The sequence below is a fragment of the Scyliorhinus canicula genome, chromosome 7 (genome assembly GCF_902713615.1).
Source record: "Scyliorhinus canicula chromosome 7, sScyCan1.1, whole genome shotgun sequence".
Lineage (NCBI taxonomy): Eukaryota > Metazoa > Chordata > Chondrichthyes > Carcharhiniformes > Scyliorhinidae > Scyliorhinus > Scyliorhinus canicula.
This window is the reverse complement of record NC_052152.1, coordinates 197,184,724-197,210,095: the sequence shown is the minus strand read 5'-3', so window position 1 is coordinate 197,210,095 and position 25,372 is coordinate 197,184,724. Positions and strand designations below refer to the sequence as shown.

The window sequence follows — 25,372 nt, the reverse complement described above, 5'->3', positions numbered from 1 at the left end:
GTTAAACGTTGCTAAAGGGCTCTGAACCAGGCCAAGAGGGTAGCTATCAGATGATGTCTTTCAGCAATCCAAATGCTGGCGTTTTAGAAACGTTATTTTGAATCTGAATCTTATTATCCAGTAAGAAGATATTCTAATTCCCAAGTCACTGCTGTTCTGCCGTACACCATATCTGTGCTTAGAGCCTCTTAGCCAAGGACTGTTTCGTTTACAGAATGCGGCAAGTGGGAGAAATAAGGAAAATGGTTCCGGCACTGGCAGGCGCAAGGAGAGGTTGCGGGAGAGGACCTCTCCGTCCCTCGTCGATGAGCAGGTGAGCGAGAACAAGGTTGTGGTGAAACAGGAGGAAGTGGAGGAGCCAGTGCACCAGGAGGCGGAGCAGAAGACTTTGCATGAATCCTCCCCGGAATGTCCCACGCAACCGAAGGGTTCGCCAGAGGCTCCTCCGTCGCAGAAGAGCTCGCCGCCCTCCAGCGAGCCGGGCAAACCCGAGGAGAGAAGGAAACGTGGGAGACCCCCGACTGTGGGACTTGCAGGTGAGGTGCCACGCGTACGTACCGAGCTTATCGGGTGTTTGAATCAGGCGGCCAATTTAAAGACCCGACTGCGAAGCAGGTGGATTATTAAGTTTAATGTCTCATCCTAAAGGGAGGGATGGGGGCACGTCTGACAGCGCAGCACTCCCTCGGTGCTGCATGAGTGTGTCCGCCTACATTTTGTGCTCGGGTCCCTCGAGTAGGATTTAAATCCGCAACCTTCTTACTCGGGTAAGGGGCAAGGTCGTCAAATGCTGGCAAATCAGCCAAACGTTTCAACAGCAAGGTGCATTACAGAACGGTAGCATAGTGGATGGCACTGTTGCTTCACAGCGCCAGGGTCCCAGGTTCGATTCCCCGCTGTGTCACTGTCTGTGCGGAGTCTGTACTTTCTCTCTGTGTCTGTGTGGGTTTCCTCCGGGTGCTCCGGTTTCCTCCCACAAGTCCCGAAAGACGTGCTGTTCGGTAATTTGGACACTCAGAGGGCAGCATGGTGGCAAGGGCAGCATTGTTGCCTACGGCGCTGAGGACCCGGGTTCGAATCCCGGCCCTGGGTCACTGTCCGTGTGGAGTTTGCACATTCTCCCCGTGTCTGCGTGGGTTTCACCCCCACAACCCAAAAGATGTGCAGGATAGGTGGATTGACCATTCTAAATTGCCCCTTAATTGGAAAAAATAATTGGGTACTCTAAATTTATAAAAAAAAAATAAAAAAAAATTTGGACACTCAGAATTCTCCCTCAGTGTACCCGAACAGGCGCCGGAATGTGGCGACTAGGGGATTTTCACAGTAACTTCATTGCAGTGTTAATGTAAGCCTACTTGTCACAATGAAAGATTTCTTCTTTTTCTAAGAACAGCTCAACACATGTCCATTTCCCCTGAGTGTTACAACAGTAACTGCACTTTAAAAAGTACTTCAGTGACTGCAAGGCGCTTTGGGGTGTGCTTGGTCTTGAAGAATGTTTTTGTAAGAAAGTTCCTTCAAAAAAAAATGTTTTTTTTAAAAGTGTACTCAATTATTTTTTTTTTTACTAATTAAAGGGTAATTTAGCGTGGCCAATCCACCTAAACTGCACATATTTGGGTTGTGTGGGGGTGAAACACGCAGACATGGGGAGACTGTGCAAACACCACACGGACCGTGACCTGGGGCCGGAATCGAACCCGGGTCCTCAGCGCCGTGAGGCAACAGTGCTAACCACTGCGCCGCCTTGCCGCCCTAGTAAGAAAGTTCCTTTCTTTGCAACCTCACTTGCATCAGCAGGGAAAGGCGTAAAATGAGGGTCAACATGATGCCAGTGCACTGCTTTGGCAAGGGAACTTGAATAAAAGTGGAGATGAGTAACACGTGGGGTTTGGGAGGGTGGAGAAAGAGACGCAACAAGGATACAAACAACTTGCATTTACCTGTGCGTTCTTGGCACATGAGTGTTGTTGAGTAGGCTGTCATTTGTTGCCCACCCCTAATTGCCCTGAGAAGGTGCTTCCTTGAACCGCTGCAGTCCACGTGGTGCAGGTGCACCCACAGTGCAGTTAGTGAGGGAGTTCCAGGATTTTGACCCAGTGACGGTGAAGGAACGGCCAATGTATTTCCAAGTCGTGGTGGTGTGCAGCTTGGCGGGGAACGTGAGGTGGTTGTGCTCGTGCTGCCCTCGTCCTTCTGGGACACGGGTTTGGAAGGTGCTGGTCGAAGGAGCCTTGGTGAACAGTTTTAACAGGGACAACAGAACCCCAAGGCACTTAGAAAGGTGAACGGAAAAAATAGATGCTGAGACAAAGAAGAGGTTAATCGGAGGTGTGATCAAAAACTTGGTCGAAAAGATAGAATTTTAGGAGAGGTGGAGGGGCAGCGAATATCGAGGGAATTGCACGCCAGCATTTGCCGGACACCCCCACCCCGCGCGGTGGGTTATCCTGTGGCGGATAAAGAGATACTTGATGGGTCGTGAAGAGCTATTGGGGGTGCCAAAGACACTAGGTAAATGCAAGTCTTTCTTATTGCCGAAAAGGAAAATTAGGTTTTGCTTCGGTTTGATCGATTGAGTTCACGTTTGCAAGTTACGTTTCATTTGCCTATTTCCCCAGGTAGTCACTCGAAGGGGGCTGCCTGTCAGAAAGACTGCAAACCGCTTCCACCCCGCCAAGAGGCCTCGGGGCCCGGAAAGAGGAAGTCTGCCTCGGATGTCTCCTTCCAGCCAAAACAAACGAGGCACGGCAAGTCCTCGGGGGGTTAGTGTTCTATCGAATCACTCCGAGAGGCGCGGAATTCTGTGACTCTAGCTGTCAGACAAAGAAATGTGTAATCGGGACGTGCTGGCCCAGAATGGCCGCCGTTTCTGTTTTCCAGTCGCTTTTACCGTAACGGCCGAAAGGAGAAAGAAAAATAAGGAGTATTTAAAAAAAAAAAAATAGAATATCGGCAAAGCACTCGGAATGATCCACCTGCTCCTCCAGGTCGGGCCTCTTGGCATTCCACTTCGCCTTTGGTGGCCATGCCTTCAGCTGCCTGGACCCTAATTCTCTAGCGTTCCCTCCTTTGACCGCTCCACGCCTCTCCACCTCTCTTCCTTTTGAGCCTTGGTACGTTTTGTTACATTGACCGCACTATAAAGATTGATATAAGTGGGTTGCTACAGAGTTCCGACAAAACCTACCTGTTTGACCAAGCTTTTAGAATCCTGGCCATCTTCTGCTGTGATTCAGGGTCAAACTCCGTGGGACAACATTCCTGCAAAGCGCCTTGAGGTGCTTTAGGTACACTGAGGGCGCCATTTAAATGCGGCTTGTTCTACAACTCCCATGGTGTTGGCTCTTGGAGCTTGAAAGGAAAGTGTAGATTCCTGAGGGAGCCAGGGCCCAGAGCTGGAATTTGGTGGTGTCGGAAGAGCTGTATGGGAGCTGTGGATCTTGCTGTTCCGGTGCCGTAGCTCTGGGATCTCTCCTATCTGCAACATAACAGGAGCGACTTAGCTGGGAGCCAGACTCCACTTGAGCTAATCTCTTCTTTTTTTAGACTCCTGCAGGACAGAGGAGGCCATTTGGCACGTCATGCCTCCCTGATAGAGCTATTCAATGAATCCCACTATCATGCTCTTTCTCCATAGTTCAGCAAAGTGTTTCCCTTCGAGCATTTATCCACTACCCTTTTCAACATTTTTGAACTTCCGCTCCCTAAAGCACGCCACCTTAATCTCCGCATTAAGGCCTCTGGTCACCTGAAATCTCCTTGCGTGTCTCAGTGTTGAATTTTGTTTGTTTTGTGAAAGGTGCTATATAAATGCAATCAGTTGTTGTTAAAATGACAATATACTGCAGCTGGGCTTTGCCATTTTCCTTTTTTCCCAGTCGTCTCAAATCAAATCTTTTGGTGCCATTGACTATATTGATGGAGGTGACATTATGCTCGATAATCTTCCACCGCCGGGGGAGGGGAGAAACCGTGCTTGAATAATAAGGTGTAAGCTCTGCTTTCCTTTGTGTGATTGTACAGGCCAGAAGCAGCCCACGGTGGACCAAGGACAGATCCAGAACAGAAGGCGGTCTTTGCGCCTATCTTCTGGCGATACCAACTCATCGCTGATTGGGTCCCTGACCAATGGGGCAGAAACCCCGAGCAGAACCAAGGACCAGGAAAAGGTTGAGGAAGGTGAAGTTCTCATTGTTTCCTCACTGTGGGAAGACCTTCCTTTCTGGCAACTGTTTAAAGAGAGAGCGAGAGAAACTCAACTGGTGACCTGTCCTGCCAATCTCCACTTTCCTGAGTTCTTGATCTGTATTGAGATGGCGCAGGAAGATCCTAATATTTATCCCATTTGCCCTGCCCTGGTGGAAGAAAGATTGGAGGATGAATCCACCAAGGGCACACGGAGTGTTTCTGCTTAAGCAATAATGCTGGGTTTATTGTAACAAAATAATTGGGAGGGTTTCATTCTATTGGCACGGGTGGCGCAGTGGTTAGCACTGCTGCCTCACAGCTCCAGGGTCCAATTGCTGAGGAATGGTGTTGACGAAGGAAGCCAGGTAGACAAGATTTTTAATCAGTAAGGGAATTGAGATTTTATGGGGAGAAAGTGGAGCTGAGGGCCATATCAGATTAACCACAATCTCATTGAATGGCGCAGCAGACTCAATGGGCCGAGTGGCCTCCTTCTACTCCTGGGCCTTATGGACTTGCCGCATTTCTCCTCGTGCTGCCTCTGGTAATTATACCAGTCGCCCTAACTCAGTGCCTTCTGATTATTTCCCCTATGGCCATTGGAAATGGCTTCTCTATTTATTCAGTCGAAGGTCGCCTGATTTTAAACATGCCTGTCAGACCTCCGTCTCCGTTCTGTTATCACGTGGTGGATGATGGTTCCTATTGTGCTCATCACGAGCTATCTAACGCATGTCACAATATACAAAGTAAGAAGCCTTTCAACACCAGGTTAAAGCCCGACAGCGCCCAAGCTCCTTCCTCAGTGCTCCGAAAGCTAGTGATTGGAAAGAAACCTGTTGGACTTTAACCTGGTGTTGTAAGACTGCTTACTGTGCTCGCCCCAGTCCAACGCCGGCATCTACACCTCACGAGATACAAAGGCTGCTTTGGGGAAAATAGTTCAAGTCATTTGGCCCATCGCGCGCCATGCTGGCCTTTTAGAAAGTGTTGGCCGACTCGTCCCGCTACCCTCAATTGAAGGGAGAAAACCTGCAGGTTCTGTGGGGAAAGGATGAGTGGGAGAGCGTTTTCAAGCTTGCACAAGCAGGATGGGCTGAATGGTCTCTCTCTGGTGCTGTGCGATTCATATCGCTGGGACGCATTGGCCCTTTTTTAAGTTTGAATCTTCCTTCACAACTAATCTGTTGCTCGGGCTGTGCCCGTCTGCAATCCTTTCAAAGGACGTTCAACCTGACACCCTGCCGATACAGTCATCAGCTCGAGATTGAAGGCAGGGCAAGTGTAAAAGATGAACTAAAATCTCAGCTTCTGTTTGATGAAAACTGTAATAAATGGCGGCGCCGAGATTGTCGGTGACTTGAGTGTTTCCCAACCGCGAAACTCGAGCCCTCGGCTTTACGGGCCGCGCTGTGCTGCCTGTGAAGTGCTAACTCTGTTTCATTCCACCAGCAGCATCAAGCTCCGAAATCCCTGCCCAGGTACAGCAGCCCCCCTCTGTCAAAGCCAAGTGTTCCTCCGACACCGGGTCCAGCCCTTCAGCGCCCAAGGGAGCCGCCAGCCCCAAACATCAGATCGATGAAGCAGTCAAGCTGGAACCCCCCATGCCAGTCTCCCAGCCGAAGGATCCGCCCAAAGAAGCTGGTAAGATGGAGATGGGTGTTCCTGCCCTATTGGGTGGGGTGCGTACTGATGGAACAGGCACCGGGTTTGAGTGATATAAACACTGGTGCATTGCAATGCAGCGTGTTCGTTACCGTAAAGAACCAGAGTTAGTAAAAGTTACTTGGATCTCGAGGTAGTTTGAATGCTGAATTCTGCTGCATTTTGCTTCTGTTAAAAAAAAAAATCTGTGTGTTCATCAAGGTGCAGGGGAGCGGGGTATGTTTCTACTTGCTTCACCCAGGGCTCTGCTATAAGTCTGGGATGGATGCAGGCTCCGATCACACCCCCCCTTAACCTGCACATCATGGAGGAGGGGGGGGGGGGTTTGAATTGGAAAATAAATAATTGGGTACTCTTTTAAAAAAAAAAAATATCCTGTGGGCAGCACGATGGCGCAGTGGGTTAGCCCTGTTGCCTCACGGCACCAAGGTCCCAGGTTCGCTCCCGGCTCTGGGTCACTGTCCGTGTGGAGTTTGCACATTCTCCCCGTGTTTGCGTGGGTTTCGCCCCCCCACAACCCAAAGATGTGCAGAGTAGGTGGATTGGCTACGCTAAATTGGCCCTTAATTGAAAAAAAATTAATTGGGTACTGTTTTAAAAAAAAAAAAAAAAAATTAAACCTCTGTTTTAAAAACAAAAAAAAAAACCCGTGCAGGGGCATATCTCACACCGTTTCAGCACAAGAACCAATAGTTAACACTGAAGCTGTGGACGGTGTTGTGCTTTGCCCCTTGTAACCTCTCTGCACCCCAAGGTCAAGTTTTGGATCCTGAGCTGATTTTATTCAGAGGCCCGAGTGGTAGACCATTTAATTCTCACTCACCTGGATTCAAACTCTGGCGTCACAGGTGGGGAAAACTACCCCGGTTTCTCGGCATTAAAACGTCTCGTCTCTTCGTGATGAGTATCAATATTTGCAGAGGATTTTTATTTTTTGTTTTGCAAATGGAAGCTAAGGGCTTTGTGATGAATTGATCGTTCCTTTATACCCTCTTTTTTTGAAGGGCCGTTGTTAAGAATCATAGAATTTACAATGCAGAAGGCGGCCATTCGGCCCATCGAGTCTGCACCGGCCTTTGGAAAGAGCACCTTAGTTAAGCCCACGCCTCCATCCTATCCCAGTAATCCCACCTAACCTTTTGGACACTAAAGGGCAAATTTAACACGGCCAATCCACCTAACCCGCACAATTTTTAACTGTGGGAGGAAACCGGAGCATCCGGAGGAAACCCACGCAGACACGGGGAGAACGTTCAGACTCCGCACAGACAGTCAGCCGATGCCGGAATTGAACCGGGGACCCTGGAGCTGTGAGGCAGCAGTGCTGACCGCTGTGCCACTGTGCCGGCCGAGGGTAGAAGACCAACCCCCCCACCCCCCCGCCATCCTTGGGCGGGAGCCCTAGCTTTAGGAAGGTTGACTTCTTGGCAGTGCAGAAGACCCATCAGTAATTGTGTTTTGTTTTCCTCTTCTCAGCAGCTCCTGTTGTGAAGCGTGTGCCACGATCCCAGAACCCAAACAGATACAGTAGGGAACCCTGTATGTTTTGTTTCTAGTGAGGCCAACCAGGGCTCGCTACTGCAGCATCCCTGTCCGTCTGCCCTGCTGCTTGTTTGCTCGCTTGCGTGTGTGTGTGTGCGTGTGTTGTATGCGGTGCGAATATATATGTGTAATTGTGTGCTTTTTTTGTTTGCTAAAATGCTTGTAAATGGCTGTGTAAACGGGAACTGAAGGATTTAGCCGTGAATTAGATATCGTGCTTTCCAAAATGACAAAACTTCACTTCAGATCACAGGCTGTGACACTGGCTGAGCAAAATGGCTTCATCTAATGTGACACTGTGATTTGGCAAAAGGCCGTGTGTGGTGTAACAGATTGTCCACTGTTCGGAAGGATAATCCACTGTGTGTTGCATGGGTTGACACTGCATTTGGGTAGGAGATTCCCCCTTTTGTTTCCCAAACCAATGTCTTATCGGTTGACTAACTTACAACTTCCTTTTTCTCTTCTCCCCCCCCCCCCACTTTCTCCCTGTGCATTGTTCAACGTGCCCCGCGGGGGACTGGTGGAAACAGAAGTGGTCAAGCAGTGTGCTGTCTTGAGCTGACCAGTAGGTGCTGCTCAAGAGTAGCCCAAGAGTTGCCACTCTTGCCTCCGTTTCTTTCAACACCCCGTAAAGCAGTAGCACAACCGTGGGGGGGGGGGGCGACATGCCGTGCCAGCTGTGTCCCTTGCCCCAGAGTTTTCTCTGCTCTGTTGCTGAAAGCTGTGTCTCTTGTCTCTGGATGGCAACATCATGTCAAACACTTTTACAAAAAGTTTGAAGTGAAAGCACTCATATCGTTAATGGGGGCTGCATATTCCATCTTTTGGGGGGGGGGGGGGGGGGGGGGCGCACAGGTAAGCTGACATGCTTCCACACATGGGGTTTGGTTCACATGTGGAGTCATACTAGACATGTCAGCCGAGTACGAGCGGCAGGCGATTGAACCACATGGGTCATCACTGCCATGTGCCGGGCAGCACGGTGGCGCAGTGGGTTAGCCCTGCAGCCTCACAGCGCCACGGTCCCAGGTTCGATCCCGGCTCTGGGTCACTGTCTGTGTGGAGTTTGCACATTCTCCCCGTGTTTGCGTGGGTTTCGCCCCCACAACCCAAAGATGTGCAAGCTAGGTGGATTGGCCACGCTAAATTGCCCCTTAATTGGAAAAAATTAATTGGGTACTCTAACTTTATAAAATAAAATAAAAAATCACTGCCATGTGCCTGTCCTCCCAACTGCTCCATTAATAACTGGAGAGCAGGAACCGATCTGTCACTCTTTCCCTCCCCACCCTGCAACCCCCCCCCTCCTCACAACTGGCTCCCTAGTTTTAGTGCCTGTTAACGATAGGGTGGGGTGCCAATCGCTTTCAGAACACATCGTCCTGCGACCCTCAGTATTTCTTTTCGCCCGAATTGCTGCTTGCGAGGGGGCACTCCTCTGGCTCTCGTCCCCTCTCCCTCTGACCTCCGGTGACCCAGGCGCCGCTGTCTACTGCTGCTTCAGCCTCGCGATGTCCCGGCCACTTTGTGCGTATGATCAGGTGGCAGTCAGTGACTGTCTCTGCGCAACTCCTGACCTTTCAATAACATTTGTAAGCCAACCCCACCTTTCCTTCCCAGAGAGGGAGAGTGTGGGTGGGGGAGAATGAACAGTTTTTCCTGCTCCCTCTGACAATCAGACAGCCCCTATCTTCATGCTAGGTATGCATTCTGAGCCTTGCTGCTGATCTAGCCTAGCCGGAGTATTGCTTCGCTAATAACAGCCATTCTCTAGCTAACTCCTCTCTGAATTGCTGCTGTTTTGATTTTTATACTGGGGGTTGGGGTAATTGTTTAACTTGTTGTAAAAGCTTCACGGCTGTGTGTTTTTTGTTCTCCCCTGGCCCTCTTACCGCTCATATTTCCCTCCCACCCCCTCTGTCCCTGCAGTGACGAACAGCACTCAGAACCCCGAGTGCCACCTACCACCCAAGGCGCTGATCATCGAGCTGGACCACAACAAGTTTAAGTGCAAGATTCCCCAGTGTCTGAAAGCCTTCCGCAAGGCCAAGATGCTGCACTACCACATGAAGTATTACCACGGCATGGAAAAGGTGGAGCCGGATCAGAGTTCCCCCAAGAGAAGCATGCAGACGCGCGGCTCCTGTGCCTCCGAGGCAGAATCCCTCCTGGACAGTCCCAAGAGACGCCGCACAACCTCTGGTTCTTCACGTGAGTATCTGACCGTGGAAGAGAATGGCACATTGGCCAAAAGAGAGACATGTTGTTGAAGCTTTTCGTCTTGCCCTCAACAAACGCAAGAATACCAAATTTCAAATGATCACAATTTATTCTACAGGAGAATAGGGTGCTCTCTGGTTAAGAAGTTGATTCTGATTGGTTGAGGTGTTGCCTGCCATGGAGAAAGCAAAGGGGAACCACAGCTCCCCAAGCTCCTGGGTGATTCAGAAAAGGCACATAGCTTGAACATAACGTTTGCAGAGGACAGGTCCCTGCATATGAATGTATCACTCTTCGAGCAAGTGTATATAAGCCACATTACAAGCTTGACTAAGTATCTTAATTTGTTGTTAGTCTAGCTATTAGCGCACTCAGGATTATGCAGCAAGTGCTGCCCAATCACAGAATCCCATCTAACAGTAGACATTTTGTTCTAGGTTCTACAGCTGGTTGCTGACTGTACCCTACCTGTTATAAATAACCATAGGGACACGCTGTTTGATTTAATCAACCAATCGTTGGGACATATGGCCTACGTACCTGTCAATGTGCTCGCACTGAATTGCACATCACAGATGGAGGCCCTTTGGTCCATTGTGACAGCTCTGTTGTGGGAGGCGTTGAAGGAGGTGGTAAAGGGGGCGGTTTATCTCTATCTGGGCGCACAAGGAGAGGGTGGAGCGGGCTGAGAGTTTGAGGTTGGTGGAGGCCATTCTGAGGGTTGACCAGAGGTACTCAGCGGTGCCTGAGGAGGCGCTGTCGAAAGAGAGCTTCAGATGGAGTTTGGACTTGTGTCCACGGGAAAGGCGGTGGGGCAGTTGTATGGGGGGGGGGGGGGGGGGGGGCACGTCTGAATATTTGGAGAACGCCAGCAGGATGCCTACGCATTCAGTTGAGGCAGGCAGCGGTGAAGGAAATTGGGAGGATGAGAGATGGCGGGAGTACAGTGGTAACGGAGCCGGGGAAGGTGAATGGGGGGTTTGCGACGTTTTACCGGTAATTGTAACTCGGGCTTCAATATCGCTCATTTTAAAGAAAGACAAGGACCCGGAGCAGTGTGGGTCGTGCAGCCCGATGTTGAATGTAGATGCGGAGCTCCTGGTGAAGGTACTGGCGACGTGGACAGAGGATTGTGTGCCGGGGGTGATAGGTGAGGACCAGATGGATTTGTGACGGAGCGGCAGCTGCGGACGAATATCCGGACGTTGCTGAATGTCATTATGATGCCTCAGAGGGTCGAGAAGTGGAAGTGTTGGTGGCGATGGACACAGAGAAAGCTTTCGATCGGGTGGAGTGGGCGTACGTATTCGAGGTGCTGGGGCAGTTTGGGCAGGGATTTGTGGACTGGGTTCGGCTGTTGTATCACGCGCCTAAGCCAAGTGCTTGGACCAATAGGGTCAGCTCGGAGTATTTTGGGTTACAACTGGGGGATGAGGCTGGGTTGTGCGCTCTCCCTGCTGTTCTTTGCCCTGGCGGTTGAGCCCGTGGCAATGGTGCTCAGTAATCCGAGGGGGGTTTGTGGGGGGAGGGGGCGCACCGAGTTTCTTTGCGCACAGATGATCTCCTGCAGTATATTTCACACCCAGTCGGGAGCTTTGACGGGATTTTGGGGAGTTTGGTTGGTGGAGGAGAGGACGGTGTGGGGGGGGGGGGGGGGGGGGGGGGGGGGGGGGATGGAAGGGACCAGTTTGAGGGCACTATTGCTGGTGTCCCCACTGTTCTCACCGGCCGGATACTCCACGAGCCCGGTGATATGGCAGCATTGAGGGTGTGGCACCACCGTCGGCAGCATTTTAGAATGGAAGGCTTGGTCCCTGTGGGCGCCAATCTGCGACAATCGTAGGTTTGCTCCGGCGGGGTTGGATGCGCGGTTCCGGGGGTTGACGGCAGGTGGGAATAGAATATTTTAGGGATTTATTTGATGGAGAGAAGTTTGCAGATCTGGAGGGGACATATCAGTTACTGAAGGGGAATGGGCTCAGGTATCTGCAGGTGAGGAACTTTGAGGAAGGAGGTGGCCTTTTTCCAGCACTGCCAACTCCCGGTGTTGCTGGACAAACTCCTGACCGAGGAGGAAGTAGGAGAGGGCAGGGTCTCGGATATATATGAGGAACTGTTGAAGAGAGAGAGCACCCCAGTGGAGGAGATTAGGCATTAGTGAGAGGAGGAGGAGTTGGATAGGGCGCTGGAGGCTGGAGTACAGGGTGAGGCTTTGCCGAGTGTTAATGCATCCTCGTCGTGCGGAAGACTAAGTCTCATCCTGTTTAAAGTGGTGCACAGGGCCCACATGACGGTGTCCAGGATGAGTCGGTTCTTTCCAGGGTGTGTGTGTGTGTGTGTGTGTGTGTGTGTGTGTGTGGTGTGTGTGTGTGTGTGTGTGTGTGTATGGTGGGGATCATGTCCATGTGCTTTTGGCGTGTCTGAAGTTGAGGGGGTTTGGGGCAGGATTTGCAGATATGGTAACGAATTTTGGGGGTAACGGTAGTTCCTGAGTGCGGAGTGTCGGAGGATCCGTGACTGCAGGTGGGGGGAGAGAGAGAGGCCGACGGGTTGGCCTTTGCCCCCCCCCCCCCCACCCCCCCCCCCCCCCCCCCCAACCTTACTTTTTAGGACACTAAGGGCAATTTAGCATGGCCAATCCACCTAACCCGCACATCTTTGGACTGTGGGAGGAAACCGGAGCACCCGGAGGAAACCCACGCACACGGGGAGGACGTGCAGACTCCGCACAGACAGTGACCCAAGCCGGGAATCGAACCTGGGAACCTGGAGCTGTGAAGCATTTATGCTAACCACCATGCTACCGTGCTGCCCTTCATCGACTTCTTTAAGGAGGATTGAGTTGGGTGGGGGGGGATCCTTTTTCAGCTTGGGTTAGAAGTTAAAAAAGGGGGCAGCTGCCAGGGCGGTTGGCGGGGGGGGGGGGGAGAGAATGTAAGGATGTTTCGGCTGTTTGCTGTCGGTTTTTGTGTTGTTTCTTCTCTGTTATGTATATCTGAAAACGCCTCCAGTATAATGTTTTTCAAAAATAAATAGCAGATGTGACATTGAGTGCGAAGTTGTGCCGAGTAGCTGTTTCTCTCACTTCGATCTCAAAGAAAGAAAACAGTGGGTGTGAGACTTTCATACCCGTCCCCCCATTAAACACCTGGAGCCAGTAGATTATGGATTTTGGCCTCGCAAACTTGGCTTGTGCGTAGAGAGAGTATTTTTAGATGAAGAGTGAATAATTGATTGAGATACTGCCTGAGTTCTGTGGTGGTGGTGGGATTGATCTGAGGTAATAAATTAAGCACGTCGAGAGTGAAATAATCTCTCCAGCCCCCTCTCTTTGTTTCGGGTGGGATGAAAAGGTTTTAGAAAGGTACAGAGAAGTATTACCAGCTGCAGCATTAGCACCCGACTAAAACCCTTCATTCTAAAGCCAGGTTGTTAACAGGAATGTGTACGGTCACTTCTGAGGAGGGGCTGACAAAGTTAGGACTATTCTTCTACGGACGGAGGAACTTTCAAGATAATGAGGAGGTTTTTGAATGGAAATTCCCTCTTTCAGGATTGTGGGGAGATGGTAGGTGAGGCGCTGATGTGGAGAGCCGGGATGGGCTGAATGGCCAGGATTTTACAGCCTCACCACAGTGCGTCTCCCATCGGCAGATGTGATGGACCAGTTAAATTGCCGTCTAATTCGCGGGACCGTAATATCCCACTGTGGGAGAAGGGCACTAAAATCCTGGCCTATGGTTTTATTAGTGTAGTTGAATTAAAGCGGTAAAGAATCTGCATCTGTGTTCGTCTGTGTTTGATTGTTACATCTGGATTCCGATGGATGACCAGTTTCATAGAATTTATAGTGCAGAAGGAGGCCATTCGGCCCATCGAGTCTGCACAGGCCCTTGGAAAGAGCATCGTACCCAAGGTCAACACCTCCACCCTATCCACATAATCCAGTAACCCCAGCCAACACTAAGGGCAATTTATCATGGCCAATCCACCTAACCTGCGCATCTTTGGACTGTGGGAGGAAACCGGAGCACCCGGAGGAAACCCACGCACACACGGGGAGGATGTGCAGACTCCGCACAGATAGTGACCCAAGCCGGAATCGAACCTGGGACCCTGGAGCTGTGAAGCGATTGTGCTATCCACAATGCTATCCTGCTGCCCTAAATCCTCTGCTGCTCTTTGAGTATTGCCGTGGGATGTGTTTCATATACTCCTCTAAGTAACTCGCCTCGATTGACTTTTCCACTCGAGACGCAGCACCAACAATGTGGTTAGCCAAGGCGATTGTGCTTGTCCCAATAATCTTTTGTACTAAAGCCTCAGCCTGTCTCCCGGGGCTTGAACTAATGACCTGGCACGGGTGAGAATTGCCAAGTTTATTCCAGACTTTATAAATACACCTGATTCAGGCTTGTGCTGAAATCAGCCACGCCGTGTTACCTGGAGAGTTACTTGATTCCCCTGATGCCCGTAGGGCCGATCTCAGTTGCAGTGTTTGTGGTTCCCTTCCAGAATGGTCCCAGAACACGTCTCACCGCGACTCTCAGCCTGCCTGCGCTGATCTCAAAGCTGCCAAGCTCAATGACAAGCGACGGATATCGGCTCCATCCTCCCTCGACATAGCTGCACAGACCAGACTGTCCCTTCGTGAGAAAAGCAAGGACCATCAGTCTGACAGGTCTCATCGGGAAAGGGGATTCACGGAAAGTGGTAAGGAAGTGCAGGTGTACACTGAAAATCCCAGGTGTCTTTGATCCGCTCTGCTTGAAATATTGGGAGTTTGCGTGCACCAGCCGCGAATCTGTTTGCAGCTCACCGTTATCCTCACTTTGGTAAAATAATGGCTCAATTGCTTTGATATTGCCGCACAACATGGTGCTGCATGAAATAAGTCGGCCACTTAGTGTTTGGGTCCTGGCTACTACCAATTGGTCAGCTGTCGGTTCCTGCCTCTGATGACGGAAGAAGGTGGGGTAGTGGTAATGTCGCTACATTAGCAATCTAGCGGTACAGGTTTAGGTTTTGGGAACGCGAGTTCAAATCCCATCACGGCAGCTGGTAGAATTTAAATTCCATCGATTAATCTGGAGAATAAAACAGGCATCAGTGAGGTGACGGTGCAACTATCAAAAATTGTCATAATAAACCCCATCTGGTTCAATAAGGTCCCCTTTCTTTATTCTTTCCTGAGATGTGGGCATCTCAGACAAGGCCAGCATTTGTTGCCCATCCCTAATTTCTCTCGAACTGAGCTGCCTGCTGGGCTATTTCAGAGGGCAGTTGAGAATCAGCCACATTGCTGTGGGTTTAGAGTCACCTATGGGCCAGGCTGGGTAAGGATGGCAGATTTCCACCTCACTGAACCAGATGGGTTTCTTTTTAATGGCAATTGATTATAGTTGAAATCTGCCATCCTTACTTGGTCAGACCCACGTGGAGCACCAGACCCACTACCATGTGGTTGACTCTTGCCCTCGAAGGGCAATTAGGGATGGACAGCAAATGCTGGTTTTGACAGTGACGAGCGCATCCCAGGAATGAATTTAAAAATAAATCTCCCTCTCTGTGTGCAGTTCTTGCCTGTGTAAACGTGCAGGTGCAGCAGGTGGTAAAGAAGGCAAATGGTATGTTGGCCCTCATTGAGAGAGGATTCGAGTACAGGAGCAGGCATGTCTTGCTGCAGTTATACAGGGCCTTGGTGAGGCCACACCTGGAATATTGCCTGCAGTTTTGGTCTCCTTCTCTGAGGAAGGACGTCCTTGTTCCAAAGGAAGTGGAGCGCATGTATCGGTTGGGATTGTATTCGAGGCATCACGGTTGCCTAGTGGTTAGCACAGCTGCCTCACAGCGCCGAGGTCCCAGGTTCGGATCCCGGCCCCGGGTGACTGTCCATGAGGAAGTTTGCACATTCGCCCCGTGTTTGCGTGGGTTTCGCCCCCACAACCCAAAGATGTGCAGGTTAGGTGGATTGGCCACGCTAAATTGCCCCTTAATTGGAAAAAATAATAGGGGGTAATCTAAATTTATTTTTAAAAAGATTGTATTCGCTGGTGTTCAGAAGAATGGGGGGGGGGGGGGGATTTCATAGAAACCTATAAAAATTCTAACAGGAGTGGACAGGGTAAATGCAATCAGACGTTTCCGATGGTGGGTGTGTCCAGAACCAGGGGTCGCAATCTGAGGATACGGGGTCAACCATTTAGGATCGAGATGAGGAGAAATGTCTTCTCGTTGAAGCCGAAGGATTATATGTTTTCAAAAAGCAGTTAGCTACAGAACTTGGGGCGAAAGGGATCAAAGAATATTGGAAGGCGGGATCGGGCTATTGAACTTGATGATCAGCCATGATCACATTGAATGACGGAACAGGCTCGAAGGACCGAATGGTGGTCCCCTCCTATTTCTTATGTTTCTGTGTGTCCCTCATACAGTCCAGCTGTGGATGTGAAGGGCTGTATTAACCCCCTCGAGCCATTCAGCTTAGATTTTGTGGATGAGTTTGACACTGCCCAGGTCCTGAGGCTAACTGTGTGCATGCAGTACTGCTCCGGGTCCTGCAGGCTCACTGTGTGCATGCAGTACTGCTCCAGGTCCTGCAGGCTCGCTGTGTGCATGCAGTACTGCCCCAGGTCCTGCAGGCTCACTGTGTGTGCATGCAGTACTGCCCCAGGTCCTGCAGGCTAACTGTGCATGCAGTACTGCCCCAGGTCCTGCAGGCTAACTGTGTGTGCATGCAGTACTGCTCCAGGTCCTGCAGGCTAACTGTGTGCATGCAGTACTGCTCCAGGTCCTGCAGGCTAACTGTGTGCATGCAGTACTGCTCCAGGTCCTGCAGGCTAACTGTGTGCATGCAGTACTGCTCCAGGTCCTGCAGGCTAACTGTGCATGCAGTACTGCTCCAGGTCCTGCAGGCTAACTGTGCATGCAGTACTGCTCCAGGTCCTGCAGGCTAACTGTGTGCATGCAGTACTGCTCCAGGTCCTGCAGGCCAACTGTGTACATGCAGTACTGCCCCAGTTCCTGCAGGCTAACTGTGCATGTAGTACTGCTCCAGGTCCTGCAGCTAACTGTGTGTGCATGCAGTACTGCCCCAGGTCCTGCAGGCTAACTGTGTGCATGCGGTACTGCTCCAGGTCCTGCAGGCTAACTGTGTGCATGGGGTACTGCCCCAGGTCCTGCAGGCTAACTGTGTGCATGCGGTACTGCCCCAGGTCCTGCAGGCTAACCGTGTGTGCATGCGGTACTGCCCCAGGTCCTGTAGGCTAACTGTGTGCATGCGGTACTGCCCCAGGTCCTGCAGGCTAACTGTGTGCATGGGGTACTGCTCCAGGTCCTGCAGGCCACTGTGTGCATGCGGTAACTGGTCCAGATCCTGCAGGCTAACTGTGGGGTGCATGCGGTAACTGCCCAGGTCCTGCCTGTTAACTGTGCATGCGGTACTGCCCCAGGTCCTGCAGGCTAACTGTGTGCATGCGGTACTGCCCCAGGCCCTGCAGGCTAACTGTGTGCATGGGGTACTGCCCCAGGCCCTGCAGGCTAACTGCATGTGGTACTGCCCCAGGCCCTGCAGGCTAACTGTGCATGCAGTACTGCTCCAGGTCCTGCAGGCTAACTGTGTGCATGCGGTACTGCCCCAGGTCCTGCAGGCTAACTGTGTGCATGGGGTACTGCCCCAGGTCCTGCAGGCTAACTGTGCATGCGGTACTGCCCCAGGTCCTGCAGGCTAACTGTGTGCATGGGGTACTTCCCCAGGTCCTGCAGGCTAACTGTGTGCATGCGGTACTGCCCCAGGCCCTGCAGGCTAACTGTGTGCATGCGGTACTGCTCCAGGTCCAGCAGGCTCACTGTGTGTGCATGCAGTACTGTCCCAGGTCCCTGCAGGCTAACTGTGTGCATGGGGTACTGCCCCAGGCCTGCAGGCTAACTGTGCATGCGGTACTGCCCCAGGCCCTGCAGGCTAACTGTGTGCATGGGGTACTTCCCCAGGTCCTGCAGGCTAACTGTGTGCATGTGGTACTGCCCCAGGCCCTGCAGGCTAACTGTGTGTGCATGCGGTACTGCTCCAGGTCCTGCAGGCTCACTGTGTGTGCATGCAGTACTGCTCCAGGTCCTGCAGGCTAACTGTGTGCATACGGTACTGCCCCAGGCCCTGCAGGCTAACTGTGTGTGCATGCAGTACTGCCCCAGGCCCTGCAGGCTAACTGCATGCAGTACTGCCCCAGGTCCTGCAGGCTAACTGTGTGCATGCAGTACTGCCCCAGGCCCTGCAGGCTAACTGTGTGCATGCGGTACTGCCCCAGTCCTGCAGGCCAACTGTGTGCATGCGGTACTTGCTCCAGGTCCTGCAGGCTAACTGTGTGTGCATGCGGTAATGCCCCAGGCCCTGCAGGCTACTGTGTATGCGGTACTGCCCAGGTCCTGCAGGCCAACTGTGTGCATGCGGTACTGCTCCAGGTCCTGGCAGGCTAACTGTGTGTGCATGCGGTACTGCTCCAGGTCCCTGCAGGCTAACTGTGTGCATGCGGTACTGCCCCAGGTCCCTGCAGGCCTAACTGTGGCATGCGGTACTGCCCCAGGTCCCTGCAGGCTAACTGTGTGCATGCGGTACTGCCCCAGGCCTGCAGGCTTACTGTGTGCATGCGGTACTGCCCCAGGCCCTGCAGGCTAACTGTGTGCATGCAGGTACTGCCCCAGGTCCTGCAGGCTAACTGTGTGCATGCGGTACTGCCCAGGCCCCTGCAGGCTAACTGTGTGCATGCGGTACTGCCCCAGGCCCTGCAGCTAACTGTGTGCATGCGGTACTGCCCCAGGCCCTGCAGGCTAACTGTGTGCATGCGGTACTGCCCCAGGCCCCTGCAGGCTAACTGTGTGCATGCGGTACTGCCCCAGGCCCTGCAGGCTAACTGTGCATGCGGTACTGCCCCAGGCCCTGCAGGCTAACTGTGTGCATGCGGTACTGCCCCAGGCCCTGCAGGCTAACTGTGTGCATACGGTACTGCCCCAGGCCCTGCAGGCTAACTGTGCATACGGTACTGCCCCAGGCCCTGCAGGCTAACTGTGTGCATGCGGTACTGCCCCAGGTCCTGCAGGCTCAACTGTGCATGCGGTACTGCCCCAGGTCCTGCAGGCTCACTGTGCATGCGGTACTGCCCCAGGTCCTGCAGTGCAGGCTAACTGTGTGCATGCGGTACTGCCCCAGGCCCTGCAGGCTAACTGTGTACATGCGGTACTGCCCCAGGCCCTGCTGACAGACTGGTGTGCATGCGGTACTGCCCCAGGTCCGTGCAGGCTAACTGTGTGTGCATGCGGTACTGCCCCAGGCCCTGCAGGCTAACTGTGTATGCGGTACTGCCCCAGGCCCTGCAGGCTAACTGTGTATGCGGTACTGCCCCAGGCCCTGCAGGCTAACTGTGTACATGCGGTACTGCCCCAGGCCCTGCAGGCTAACTGTGTACATGCGGTACTGCCCCAGGCCCTGCAGGCTAACTGTGTACATGCGGTACTGCCCCAGGTCCTGCAGGCTAACTGTGTATGCTGTACTGCCCCAGGCCTGCAGGCTAACTGTGTATGCCAGGGGTGGGCAAACTTTTCCGTGCAAGGGCCACATTCAGAAATTCACAATTCACAAAGGGCCGCATAGTATATTAAGTAAAATAATTACTTCACCCGGTTATGATTCTGAGTCGCCTCATATAGAACATAGAACAGTACAGCACAGAACAGGCCCTTCGGCCCTCGACGTTGTGCCGAGCAATGATCACCCTACTCAAGTCAACGTATCCACCCTATACCAGTAGTAACCCAACAGCCCCCCCCCATTAACCTTAAAAAAAAATTAAAAAAAAAAAATTAAAAAAAAAAAAATTTTTTTTTTTTTCTATGCTGTACTGCCCAGGCCCTGCAGGCTAACTGTGTACATGCAGTACTGCCCCAGGCCCTGCTGGCAGATGGTGTGTGTTGCCGTTGTTTCTGCAGCTGGCACTGTGCCGCGCAGACACTAACTACTGAGAATCTGCTTAATTACCGAGTCAGTCTGCTTCTTGGTCTGAAATGATTGAATTGCCCACAGGAATGCGAGAGAGGAGCAAGGAGAAAAGGTTCCGTGAATTCCTAAAGGTAAAACTGAAGAAAAAGAAGAAAAAGAAAAAGAAGTCAAAATCTGGTGAGATGTTTCTGTTGTCTGGAGAAAATGTTTATGTCTGTAAATATGCAGGACATGAAATAACCAATCATAAGCCGTGTCCTGATGCTCTGTCTGTTTTCAGAAACTGACCAATTAAAAGCAACAAAAGACTTGGTTCAGTCCACTAGGGACAGGGGGAGGCCATTCAGCCCCTCTCACCCATGCCTACCGTTCAATGAGATCCCGGCTGATAGGAGACCTTACTCTATATACCTGCCTTTGTCCCGTGTCCTTTAATTCCTTCGGTTAGCAAAATAATCTATCCGGCTCAGTTTAAGATTTAACAATTCGGAATCAGTTGCTGGTTGCAGAAGAGTGCCTTTGTGTTTCCAGCCTCCCTTGCTGCAGAGTAACTATCTAGGTTCAGCCATAGTGGAGGGAATGGCCACTGGGTGAGATACTGCAAGACAGGCCATCCAATTTTACTAAGCATGAGGTGACGCATTTTTAAAAAAAGGGCAGCACGGGAACGCAGTGGTTAGCACTCCTTCCGTGTTTACCCAGTGCCCAGCCTCTGCTCAGTGTCTCCCCCAAACAGAGCGGTTCCCATCGGCATTCCCCACTAGCATGATGCTGGGGGCTGAAAACCTCCGTCCTGCCAACCCCCCGACCCTCTGTTATCTTAATACCTGACCTTTATTGAGCTCCAGCCCAGTTTGTGCAATGTCGTTGGGCAGGTTGTGCTGACATCTTTGAATTCTTTGATCGCAGAGTTTTCTGGCAGTGAAGACAACATAGATGTCTCCAGAGACTTCCCACCTAAAAAATCCACGTTCCCTTCAACCAGATCTTCCTCCTCTTACAAATTTCCCTTCTCCCATAAATACACATCTTTACGCAGTTCAGAGTCTGGATACTACATGGAAGGACTGAAATTTGAAGGTTGGTGACCTGATTGTTTTTTTTTTTCTTTTTCCACATTCTACAGTGATACCGGTGTCCTATATTGTATTTAAAAACACACACTGGGATAGACAGAACTAGCATTTGCATAGCTCCTGCCCCGCCCTAATGTCAATGAGGTGCAGTCCCTGCCCGAGAGAGATTATGGGAAAGGTGGACGGAGAGAAGGTATCCCCACTTGTAGAGGGAACTTAAAACTCGAGGGTTAGGGTTAATGTCAGATAGTCACTCATAAAATTAATAGAAATTCAGGAGAAACCTCTTTATCCAGCGAGTGTTTCAAAATGTGGAACTCGCTGCCACCAGGTGTAGTTGAGGGGAACAGCAAGGATTATTTTACGGGAAGCTATGAGGGAGAATCGGGTCCGATGAAGATAGGTTGAGAGGAGGTTTGTGTGGAGTTTTAACACTGGCAATGGACTGTTTGTCGTTGTAATGTAGGGAATACTTTGAGTGGCTTATTATGGGTTTTCTATCATATAGGAATCAATAAATATGCACGTGTGATCACGACTTTATAATCTAATTGCAGGCTTTAGATTTTTTATTTTTCAATGGAGGGGTAATCTGACGCCAATTACTAGGAAATTGCCCTGTAATTTAAAAGCAATCACTCCACGTGGAAACACAGTTATATTGTTCAGGCTTCTTAAAAATGTGATCTGGGTGCTGTACGCTGCAGCTCCCTGTTGCACTCTGCAGAAAGACCAGACGGCTAGAAACACCAGCTTCTGCATAACTACCAGTATCTGCCCGTATAAGTTTTTTGAGCTCGGGGGGGGGGCACACATGAGTCAACCCAGAAGAGAAATGGGGCAGGGGCGGGTGGAGATGCGGGAAGGTGTGTAAGAGCCCGGTGTCAAGAGGAGGAGTGAATACTGGGGGAATTGTGCGGATTGAGTGAATTGTATTTACCCAATTATATCATGGGGGAAAAAGTAATTAACTAAAGTGCACAGGTCTTGCGAAACAACACATGATTCTTTACAACCTGATACACTCTAAATACGCAGATTTGTATATGAGATTTTTTTCTTCTCATGTGCAGTGCACCAGTGCTCTGTTTCCATTAATGCACAAAAGGCTTAGACACTCAGTCAGCTGCACCAAGACCCCCCCCCCCCCCCCCAACCACACCCACCTCTGACACTTTGCACAGGCGCGACGAATGGACCCGGTGCTTGACTGTTACTTGTTTCCATTAGCGCGTGTGATCGCTCAATCTGACAGCCTTACTAATTTGTCAGATATTTCAGATGACGACCCAACAAGTGACTCTTCGACAGACAGTCTCCTCTGGAGCGAAGACGAGTACAACCAGGACGTGGATGTGACCACCAACCCCGACGAGACGGGGGACGACAGTCAATCAGAAATTGTGCGCTGCGTCTGTGAGGTGGAGGAAGAAAATGAGTTCATGATTCAGGTATTGCTAATACACAAGAAAACGAGTCGGCTGAATGATTGCCGTTAAAGATTTGACCAAAATAATTCACGGTCAATGACCAGAGGACACCCGACTCGAGCGAATTGCTTTTCGACAAAAAAAGGAAATCCACGGTTGGGCAGTTTAATAGTGAAAGTCAAAAGGCAAATGGACAAATATCCAGAAAAGGCACATTTCGTAGGGCTTTGGGGAAAGAGCTGGGGAGAGGGACTGATGGATAACCCTGTCAGAGAGCTGGCGCACACCCAACGGATCGAATGGTCTCCGTTACTGTCTGGCATTACACGCGTTCTGCTATTTGGTGTGCTCAGAAGATATCAAGCTCGACAAGTTTAAGAAGAGTTAAATTCCGGCATGGGGGGGGGGGGGGGGATAACTGAATCTGCCCTGACCCCTCGCCAGAGTCACTGACGGACACTTATTTTACTCTCTTCTCTGGCAGTGTGAGGATTGTTTGTGCTGGCAGCATGGTGTCTGCATGGGCTTACTGGAGGATAGCGTGCCAGAAACCTATACTTGCTACATCTGTCGTGATCCACCAGGTGAGTATTGGCCAGATAAGATTGTGAAAGTAGCTCGACTTGTATATGGCATTGCACAAAACAGTGGCAACGCATTGCATAGGTTCTTGTAGTAATAATAATAATTAATTGTGCATCCACTCGAGTGGCCACATGGGGTCTTGGTTTGAAGTCCCAGCTGAATTACGGCACCGCCGACAGTGCAGCACTCCCTCAGCACTGCACTGAAAATGAAAATCGCTTATTGTCACGAGTCGGCTTCAATGAAGTTACTGTGAAAAGCCCCTAGTTGCCACATTCCGGCGCCTGTCCGGGGAGGCTGGTACGGGAAACTGGTACGGGTACTGGAGTGTCAGCCGTGAGTTTTGTGCTCGAGCCTCTGGAGTGGGACTTGAACCCACGACCGGCTGAATCGAGTGACCCGCTGAGCCATGAGCAGTACAGAGGAAGGTTAACGCTCATGGAGTTGACCGGAAACTGTGCAGCCAACTCCTGGTGCTGCGAAGAGCATTGGGAAATGTTCAGTTCTCGGTCGTTTTCTTTGGCGAGTGCCAGATTATTGATCTGTTGTTTCTGTTGCAGATCAGCGTTTGAGTTCCAGGTACTGGTACGACAAGGAGTGGCTAAGCAACGGCCACATGCATGGTCTCGGCTTCCTGAAAGAGAATTATTCCCACCAGAACAGCGGGAAGATAGTTTCCACGCACCAGCTACTGGGCGATGTGCACAAGGTCATTGAGGTGCTGCACGGGCTGCAGTTGAAGATATACATCCTGCAGTAAGTAAGAGTATTGATCGTTTTTGACACTCGGTCAAAAGGCCGGGACATCAGTGATTCCAGCATCAGTCAGTGATGGGACAGGCAGTGAATGCTCAAGTATTTGCCCACAATAATTCCCCGATGCCACCTGCGCAGTTAAGATGGGAGAGGTGCTTTATGGATGTGTTACCTCCAAGTGGGAATGGAAGGGAAAGGCCCTGCATTCTTCCAGCTTCCTGCTCGAGAGTAACTGCGGGGGAGGCTTGGGCAGGTGATTGCTGTTCTGACTGGGGAACAGTCCGGAGGCTGGTGGTGAAGGGTCTCCATTTTAAGGCTTCTTCTATTGAGCGGGTTTATCATCATGGGGACGGGCAGTGTGTGTGTAACATTTGAATATATTTATTGCCATTCATTTGCAGTCAGATTTCTAGTTGTTCGGGCAGCACGTTGGCACAGTGGCTAGCACTGCTGCCTCAAAAATTGGTGGAGTTGAGGATAGTGAAGAGGATTGTCAGAGCATACAGCCGGACATAAACCGGTTGGAGTGTTGGGTGGAGAAATGGCAGGTGGAGTTTAATCAGGACAAGTGTGAGGTAATGCACTTTGGAAGGTCCAATGCAGGCAGGAATTGCATAGCACATGGTAGAACTCTTGAGAGCACTGACAGGCAGAGAGACCTGGCCGTGCATGTCCACCGATCACAAAGTGGAAACGCATATGGCTAAGGTGGTCAAGAAGGCATACGGCATGCTGGCCTTCATCGGTCAGAATAGTGAACATAAAAATTGGCAAGACATGTTGCAGCTGTACAGGACCTCAGTTAGGCCTCATTTGGAATATTGTGTAGAATTCTGGCCGCCACACTACCAGAAGGATGTGGATGCTTTGGAGAGGGTACAGAAACGGTTTACTGGGATATTGCCCGGTATGGAGGGCATTAGCTACGAGGAGAGGTTAGATAAACTCGGTCTGGTCTCACTGGAACAACGGAGGTTGAGAAGTGACCTGATAGAGGTCGACAAGATTATGAGTGGCATAGACAGAGTGGATAGTCAGATGCTCTTTCCTAGGGTAGGAGAGTCAAGTACTAGGAGACCTAGGTTTAAAGTGCGTGGAGAAAAGTTTAGAACTGATATGCAAGGCAAGTTTTTTTACACAGAGGGTGGTACATATGTGGAACGCGCTGCCTGGGGAGGTGGAGGGAGCAGGTACGATAGTGGCATTTAAGGGACATCTAGACAAATATATGAATAGGGTGGGAATGGAAGAATACAGACTCTGTAAATGCAGACGGTTTTAGTTTAGGCAGGTACCATGGTAGGCGCAGGCTTGGAGGGCCGAAGGGCCTGTTCCTGTGTTCTTTGTTCATCTGATGGCTTTTCTACAACATTTTCATTCCAATCCAGTCAATGTTCATTTTTAACACCGAGTACCTATCGAGTTGCATCCAGGAATAGTCCCCACCCTTTTGACGCACCTAACGAATTCCATCACCTCATCGACCTCTCCTATGCCAGCCCCATCCCAATCCAGTCATCCCACGCAATCCCCATCTCTCCCATCAATTCCATCCTGTCGATCACGGAAAATTTCTCCAGCCAGAGTAGGTTTATTGTTGGGCTCCCCTTACCATCACTGAATTTTTTATAATAATAATCTTTATTAGTGTCACAAGTAGGCTTACATTAACACTGCAATGAAGTTGCTGTGAAAAGCTCCTAGTCGCCACACTCCGGCACCTGTTCGGGTACACGGAGGGAGAATTCGGAATGTCCGATTTACCTAATGAGCACGTCTTTCGAGAATTATGGGAGGAAACCAGAGCACCCGGAGGAAACCCACGTAGACCCGGGAAGAACGTGCAGACAGTGACCCAAGCTGGGAATCGAACCTAGGACCCTGGCGCTGTGAAGCAACAGTGCTAACCACTG

General features: G+C 50.9%; 1 protein-coding gene across 10 annotated transcripts in view; it reads left to right on the top strand.

Moving 5' to 3' along the window:
- The window catches only part of phf20b (PHD finger protein 20, b), a 49,779-nt gene that overhangs the window by 16,076 nt on the left and 8,331 nt on the right, over positions 1 to 25,372 (top strand). For 3 of the 10 annotated variants that reach the window (XM_038803649.1, XM_038803640.1, XM_038803650.1), the window contains 12 exons: positions 215 to 536; positions 2,625 to 2,768; positions 4,030 to 4,185; positions 5,647 to 5,838; positions 7,336 to 7,398; positions 9,334 to 9,615; positions 14,140 to 14,337; positions 19,697 to 19,789; positions 20,522 to 20,692; positions 21,961 to 22,139; positions 22,603 to 22,702; positions 23,264 to 23,459. In XM_038803649.1, coding sequence (XP_038659577.1) covers positions 215 to 536; positions 2,625 to 2,768; positions 4,030 to 4,185; positions 5,647 to 5,838; positions 7,336 to 7,398; positions 9,334 to 9,615; positions 14,140 to 14,337; positions 19,697 to 19,789; positions 20,522 to 20,692; positions 21,961 to 22,139; positions 22,603 to 22,702; positions 23,264 to 23,459 — 2,096 coding nt within the window. The remainder of the gene's footprint in view (positions 1 to 214; positions 537 to 2,624; positions 2,769 to 4,029; positions 4,186 to 5,646; positions 5,839 to 7,335; positions 7,399 to 9,333; positions 9,616 to 14,139; positions 14,338 to 19,696; positions 19,790 to 20,521; positions 20,693 to 21,960; positions 22,140 to 22,602; positions 22,703 to 23,263; positions 23,460 to 25,372) is intronic. The other 7 variants (XM_038803641.1, XM_038803645.1, XM_038803642.1 and 4 more) reach the window with 7 other exon arrangements.